The 7887-nt window shown below is 48.8% G+C and overlaps 1 protein-coding gene across 1 annotated transcript; it reads left to right on the top strand.

Annotated features, from left to right (window-relative positions):
• Window positions 1–207: 207 nt before the first annotated feature.
• On the top strand, window positions 208–4786 carry LOC142923020 (uncharacterized). Its single transcript, XM_076063955.1, has 2 exons — window positions 208–417; window positions 3563–4786. The coding sequence occupies exons 1-2, from the start codon at window positions 231–233 to the stop codon at window positions 4213–4215; spliced, it is 840 nt and encodes a 279-aa protein (XP_075920070.1). The 5' UTR covers window positions 208–230; the 3' UTR covers window positions 4216–4786.
• The last annotated feature ends 3101 nt before the right edge of the window (window positions 4787–7887 follow it).

Here is a 7887-nt window from a genome sequence, read left to right as displayed (position 1 = left end):
GCCGCCTCTCGCGTGATTGGCTCGCTTCGCGTCACGTGGGGAAGGCGGAAGAAGAGTATGGGGGAGGAGCTGCGCGGTAAGGGGCGGGGCCGTGGAGTCACGTGGTGGGCAATGATTGCCAATAAGTGGGCAGGGATGGCTGTACGTCACATCCGGTAATATAGGACACGCCCCTTCGTGACGTGCCTCACACTTCTTTCCGTCCCGCGTGCCGTCAACACGAGCTGAGCATGGCGCTGTTGACCGTTGGCGTTCCGCTGTTGGCCATGCTTGGGATGGAGATCTTCATTTATCTTCGTTTTAAGCTTTCCATCTCATACTTTTACCGCGAGACCACGACGCTGCAAACGGAGAGGATGGGCCTGCAGAATGTGGAGCTCTGTCAGAAGAACAAGACCATGGAAGTGGAGAAAGATGGTAAGCTACCATTTTCTTTGGTTCTTTCGGTAAAGTCACGTAGAATGAGAATAAAATAATAAATTGATAAAATAAAATAACACAATAATATTCTCACGACGTTTCGGCCACAATACAAGCGGCCTTCATCAGGTGAAGGGGACGAGACTGTCTGGAGGACAGCGCTGGAGTGAGAAAGCCACGCTGAGATCGCGATCTTTAAGCTGTGTGAGAAGAAACAAAGCGCCTTGACAAAGGAATTAACATAATTTAGCATTGAAATGGCTGAGTGATTAGCTTGTGACTGGTCACAGAAAAGGCTATGTTAAAGTTAAAGCATACACATCCGCAAAGGCACCCCTTGACAAAGGAATTAGCGTAGAATTTAGCATTGAAATAGCTGAGTGATTAGCTTGTAACTGGTCACAGAAATAGCTATGTTAAAGTCAGAGCATATACATTCACCGAGTCACCTAGTACAAATCAAACAGGAGAATTTAGCATTGAAATAACTAGGCGAATTTAGCATTGATATAACTGAGTGATTAGCTTGTGACTGGTCACAGAAATGGCTATGTTGAAGTTAAGGCCTACACATCTGAGCTATTCACAGTAACTGGGTATACAATATATAATGAATACTATATACTGAACCAATAAAAAACACAAAAATTTAAATTACCTCAATGTTATCAATAAACTCTATATTCTCCAATCAGCTAAGCTACCAACAATAAGTCGTTATATATCACAATGCTATATGGCGAAAAATGGGTGGATTCTTACCCTCAACTTTAGCACCACGGATAGCTACGGGTCCCGTTCAGACGGACGAGTTCATCGATGGTCGGAACAGAGGAGGGGGAGAGAGACAGCTGCGAGGCGCTGTTATACTCCATGTTGTAAACCATACCATTAACCACGGTTAAGCTATCCGTGTTGCTAAAGTTGAGGGTAAGAATCCACCCATTTTTCGCCATATAGCATTGTGATATATAACGACTTATTGTTGGTAGCTTAGCTGATTGGAGAATATAGAGTTTATTGATAACATTGAGGTAATTTATATTTTAGTATTTTTTTTGGTTCATGATATAGTATTCATTATATATTGTATTGTATACCCAGTTACAGTGAATAGCTCAGATGTGTAGGCCTTAACTTCAACAGCCATTTCTGTGACCAGTCACAAGCTAATCACTCAGTTATTTCAATGCTAAATTCGCCTAGTTCAATGCTAAATTCTCCTGTTTGATTTGTACTAGGTGCCTCGGTGAATGTATATGCTCTGACTTTAACATAGCTATTTCTGTGACCAGTTACAAGCTAATCATTCAGCTATTTCAATGCTAAATTCTATGCTAATTCCTTTGTCAAGGAGTGCCTCTGCGGATGTGTATACTTTAACTTAGCTATTTCAATGCTAAATTCTATGCTAATTCCTTTGTCAAGGGGTGCCTTTGCGGATGTGTATGCTTTAACTTTAATATAGCCTTTTCTGTGACCAGTCACAAGCTAATCACTCAGCCATTTCAATGCTAAATTAAATGCTAATTCCTTTGTCAGGCGCTTTGTTTCTTCTCACACAGCTTAAAGGTCGTGATCTCAGCGTGGCTTTCTCACTCCAGCGCTGTCCTCCAGACAGTCTCGTCCCCTTCACCTGATGAAGGCCGCTTGTGTTGTGGCCGAAACGTCGTGAGAATATTATTGTGTTATTTTATTTTATCAATTTATTATTTTATTCTCATTCTACGTGACTTTACCGAAAGAACCAAAGAAGATGAATCCTTGCAGTCACGAAAACTTTAAATCGAAATTTAAGCTACCATTCTTAGATGTTCTGTTTGAGAGGAGACCTGATGGCTCATTGAGGCATTCTGTCTACAGGAAACCCACCCACACAGATTCCTACTTGAAACCTGATTCCCACCACCACCCAGCCCAAAAGAATTCTCTCATCAAAACTTCATACCATAGGGCTCATTGCATTTCGGACCAACACCACCTGACCAGTGAATTAAAACATGTGCACCTGGCCCTCAAAAGGAATGGTTACTCTGACCGTACCATCTGCCAAGCTGTTTCTCCCTCCATACAGAAACAACCACTTGATACTCCGGCCAAAACCATCACACTACCATATATAGCAGGCGTTACTAAAAAGATTTCAAAAATTCTAAACAAACACAAGATCCAGGTCCGGTTCAATACAGTACACAAAATTCGTGATCTGATCCCATCCGTGAAGGATGGCATTCCTGACTTACAGTACCCCGGGGTTTACAAATTGAGTTGTACCTGCGGTGATTGCTATATCGGGGAGACAAAGCGACATGTCTCTGACCGAATTCGCGAGCACAAATCAGATTTGAAACACAGCAAAACGAATTCTTTGCTGATCACTGTTACAACCATGTGGGTGATCACGATATAATTTTCTCCGATACCAAGGTTCTTTGCAAACCCACGGGTTTTTATCAGAGATTTGTTCACGAGGCAATTCAGATCTACAAACACAGACACAATTTCAACCGAGAAGTTGGTTTCAAATTAAGCAACCATTGGAAAGATGTTCTAAATCGAACTAAACATAAACTAATTTCTGTGGTACAGTATATTTTTCAAGTAGTGGTACCCCAAACTTTCGCAGCTCTCAGCTCCCCCCCCCTCCCGCTCCTGGCCCCTCCCCCTCGTCCCTCCTGGCCCCTCCCCCTCGTCCCTCCTGGCCCCTCCCCCTCGTCCCTCCTCCCGACTCGTGACGTGGAGTGAACTCGCCCCCGCCCCCCGCGCCCCACCCTGAGCGGCCCCGCCGCCCATTGCAAGAATGGCGGGAAGCGGACGCGGGGCCGACCGCGCGCCGCCTCTCGCGCGGAAGAAGAGTATGGGGGAGGAGCTGTGTGGTTAGGGGCAGGGCCGTGGAGTCACGTGGTGGGCAATGATTGACAATAAGTGGGCAGAGATGGCTGTTACGTCATAGTGTACGTCACATCCGGTAATGACGTCACGATAAATAACACGCCCCTTCGTGACGTGTCTCACACTTGCTTCTGTCCCGCGTGCCGTCAACTCGAACTGAGCATGGTGCTGCTGATCGTTGGCGTTCTGGTCTTGGCCATGCTTGGGATGGGGATCTTCATATATCTTCTTTTTACGCTTTCCATTTCAGACTTTGACCATGAGACCACGACGCTGTCTACGGAGAGGATGGGCCTGCAGAATGTGGAGCTCTGTCAGAAGAGCAAGATGCTCCGTCTGGAGCTACAGCATCAGCTGGAGGAGTTCATGGAGAACCGAGAGACTCTCCAGAGAGAGATCAGGAGCCTGGTTCAACAGCTTAAAGAGCGCCAATTGGAGCTGGAGCCCACGAGAGTGCCTTGCAGGGAGAGCAAGTCTCTCCATGCGGATTTTCTCCGAGACTGCAATGCAGCACAGCGGCAAATGTCGCTGCGCTGTGAAAACGAAGATCTCCGGAGGTCGCTGCATGCCCACCTGAGGAAGTTGAACTTCCTGAATTCGCAGAGAGGGCAGGAACAGTTTAGGCTGCGCGGGAAGCTGGTGCGTCACGAGGACATGTGGCATGGGGAAAAGAGGCTGCAAGAAGAGAACCTGCATCTCCGTAGCCAGCTGAAAGAGCTAATATGGACCGTGTCTCAAATGTACAATGCCACCACCACCGACGCCACTTCCACCGCCGCTGCCACAGCTTCCACCACCGCAACCGTTTCCACCACCACTTCTGCCACCACCACCAAGCCCAAGAAGATGAAGAGATTTAGCCATTGGTTCCGAAAATTGCTGAAGCGCAAGTCGGCCATTTAAAAATATTGGGAAAATTGTGAAAATGACACCACCCTAATTAAAACATTACTCAGAAAGACAAACATACCCCATAGAACATCAACAAAGTCATATATAAGACAAAATATCGTACATTTGCATGCAACACTCTAATAAATACTGTATTGTGAGCAAAACATAAAGTTACTTAAATGGAAAAAAAATCTGTTATTGTCACTTACCTTTAGTCCGGATGCCGGTCTGCTTGTCGGGAGGGGGCGTAATGAGTCCCTGCACACACGGGGGCGGTGGGAGGGGGGTGAACGTCCATACACACACACAACAGCGACAATCATCCGCTGTATAGCCTTACCAGAATGTTGGGGCAAGCGCCTATGAAGCTCTGAATGGCACACGGGGTGAATGGCCAGCACCCCGCCCGGCTGCCTCTTTATCTCTCCATACACGAGACTCACAGGCGTACATGCGTCCGTGCACACACGCACAACAACAACGCAACAACCGTCGTTCACCCCTAAGTGGCGGTGACATCACCACAGCACTTGTGCCATGCTCGGTGCATTTTGAGGCCACGTGAAGTGTCGAAGGCTGGCTGGCAGGAGGTCATGTAATAGACGCAGGTGCCATGGATTGACTTAGGAAGATGATGGGCAGATGCAACAGCCGTGCTCCCCACTGTGCCAACTTTATTTGTGTCAGTTGTTTGGCGCTCTGCTCGTTGTTTTGAGCCTCGCTCCTCTGCCCTATGCTGTTGCTGGAGGGCAACTGCCTCCACCTCCCCAGCAGCGCCTTTCATGAACCTCCTCCACAGAAGCCGATCGTGACACTGCTGATACCAGTCATCAATAAGACCAATCAGCTCCACATCCTTCTGCACCACATCAGTCCATCTCTTCTCTACCCCGTACCACGCCCATTTAGCACCATCTATCCAGCCAAATTGAAGCTGCTTGGGGATGCCGTGACTGCATACAGACTGCATGACACAATCAACGCAGCCTCGCTTGCTGGAGGAGCCCACAGATGGGCATTTGTCCAGATATTCTAGGAATCTGTGAGCTTACAAAGTCCAGTCTGGTTAAACCCTGAATAGATCGTGGGCAAGCTAACCTTAATGTTCCTTTCGAGAGAGATAAGGGAGGGTATAACTGTGGCCGAGAAGACATGAAGATTTTTATGGAGTGACATGCCAGGTAGCTTCCACACTGTTGAGCAGCTGATGAAAATATAATGCTGCTCGAATTATTTTAAATGAGACCTCGGCTCCCAAAACGGACTTGATCATCAGCACACTGCCCACTCCACTCTCTCCTCAGGTGCCCCAAATACATGAGGAATTGAGGAAGGGAGCATTTTTATGATGTAAAATACCCAGGGAGGTGATTTGTTTTCGTGGGGCTGATGGTAACGGCCCATATTTTAGTAGCATGCTTCATGTTTAGCTGTAGTGTCTCCAACTTCTCCTTAGAGTGGGCAGTAATCACCAGATCATCTGCATTCATAATATGGTTTAACAATAGAGAGCCATACCATGACCGGCTCAGGCATCGATCAGCCTCCCATTATATCTATACCAGATAAATTCTACTGGTACATCCATGGAAATCGTCTCAAACTACGTAGTCAAAGAAAATGTTCAGTCGTGTAGGGGGCAGAGGACATCCATGTCGCACATTACTCACATTCTATCATCCCTTTTGCTCCATTACGTCGATTTTTCACGAGACAGCAGTTGTCTTTCTATTGTTTATATATGCTTTATCGAAAGAAGAAAATAGTATATTTGCTTTAATTACTGTAACTCTGTGTTTTATTTAGCTTTGGTAATTTGGCTGATCCAGGTCTCTCTTGCAAATGAAACTCATCCTGGTCGCTTTAGTTCTCGCCTTGTTCAAAGAGTGGAGGAGTGGGTGGAGAGTGGAGGAGTGGGTGGAGAGTGGAGGAGTGGGTGGAGAGTGGAGAGTGGAGGAGTGGCTGGAGAGTGGAGGAGTGGGTGGAGAGTGGAGAGTGGAGGAGTGGGTGGAGAGTGGAGGAGTGGGTGGAGAGTGGAGAGTGGAGGAGTGGGTGGAGAGTGGAGGAGTGGGTGGAGAGTGGAGGAGTGGGTGGAGAGTGTAGAGTGGAGGAGTGGGTGGAGAGTGGAGGAGTGGGTGGAGAGTGGAGAGTGGAGGAGTGGCTGGAGAGTGGAGGAGTGGGTGGAGAGTGGAGAGTGGAGGAGTGGGTGGAGAGTGGAGAGTGGAGGAGTGGGTGGAGAGTGGAGAGTGGAGGAGTGGGTGGAGAGTGGAGGAGTGGGTGGAGAGTGGAGGAGTGGGTGGAGAGTGGAGAGTGGAGGAGTGGGTGGAGAGTGGAGGGTGGAGGAGTGGGTGGAGAGTGGAGGGTGGAGGAGTGGGTGGAGAGTGGAGGAGTGGGTGGAGAGTGGAGAGTGGTGGAGTGGGTGGAGAGTGGAGGAGTGGGTGGAGAGTGGAGGAGTGGGTGGAAAGTGGAGGAGTGGGTGGAGAGTGGAGAGTGGAGGAGTTGGTGGAGAGTGGAGAGTGGAGGAGTGGGTGGAGAGTGGAGGAGTGGGTGGAGAGTGGAGAGTGGAGGAGTGGGTGGAGAGTGGAGAGTGGAGGAGTGGGTGGAGAGTGGAGGAGTGGGTGGAGAGTGGAGAGTGGAGGAGTGGGTGGAGAGTGGAGAGTGGAGGAGTGGGTGGAGAGTTGAGAGTGGAGGAGTGGGTGGAGAGTGCAGGCGTGGGTGGAGAGTGGAGAGTGGAGGAGTGGGTGGAGAGTGGAGAGTGGAGGAGTGGGTGGAGAGTGGAGGAGTGGGTGGGTGGAGAGTGGAGCAGTGGGTGGGTGGAGAGTGGAGGAGTGGGTGGGTGGAGAGTGGAGGAGTGGCTGGGTGGAGAGTGGAGGAGTGGGTGGGTGGAGAGTGGAGGAGTGGGTGGGTGGAGAGTGGAGGAGTGGGTGGAGAGTGGAGGAGTGGGTGGGTGGAGAATGGAGGAGTGGGTGGGTGGAGAGTGGAGGAGTGGGTGGGTGGAGAGTGGAGGAGTGGGTGGAGAGTGGAGGAGTGGGTGGAGAGTGGAGGAGTGGGTGGAGAGTGGAGTGGGTGGAGAGTGGAGTGGGTGGAGAGTGAGTGGGTGGAGTGAGTGGAGAGATATAAGCAGCTGTGAAAGTTTGGGATACCACTACTTGAAAAAAAAAATACTGTACCATTGAAAATTAGTTTAATGTTTGTCTCTGACCGAATTCGCGTGCACAAATCAGATTTGAAACACGGCAGAACGAATTCTGCCATAGCTGTGGGTGATCACGATATAGTTTTCTCCGATACCAAGATTCTCTGCAAACCCACGGGTTTTTATCAGAGATTTGTCCACGAGGCAACTCAGATTTACAAACACAGACACAATTTCAACCGAGAGGATGGTTTCAAATTAAGCAATCATTGGAAAGATGTTCTAAATCAAACCACACATTAAACTAATTTTCAATGGTACAGTAATTTTTTTTCTTCAAGTAGTGGTATTCCAAACTTTCACAGCTGCTTATTTCACTCCACACACTCACTCCGTTCACTCACTCCACTCACTCACTCCACTCACTCCACTCACTCACTCCACTCACTCACTCCACTCACTCCACTCACTCCACTCACTAACTCCACTCACTCACTCTACTCCCCCCCCCCCCCCCCCCCGCTGCTGGTCCGTCATGGTCCCCA

Source organism: Petromyzon marinus, unplaced genomic scaffold, assembly GCF_048934315.1.
Source record: "Petromyzon marinus isolate PM22_M1 ecotype Great Lakes invasive population unplaced genomic scaffold, UKy_Petmar_22M1.pri1.0 PM_Scaffold_25, whole genome shotgun sequence".
NCBI lineage: Eukaryota > Metazoa > Chordata > Hyperoartia > Petromyzontiformes > Petromyzontidae > Petromyzon > Petromyzon marinus.
Note: the sequence above shows the minus strand (reverse complement) of the source record. Positions and strands in the feature narration are given on the sequence as shown.

Excerpts from the sequence above, each read along its gene's own strand:
- LOC142923020 (XM_076063955.1), top strand. The coding sequence starts at position 231 with ATGGCGCTGTTGACCGTTGGCGTTCCGCTGTTGGCCATGCTTGGGATG. Across the intron at positions 418-3,562 it reads CATGGAAGTGGAGAAAGATG|ACTTTGACCATGAGACCACG; the intron begins GTAAGCTACCAT and ends TTTCCATTTCAG.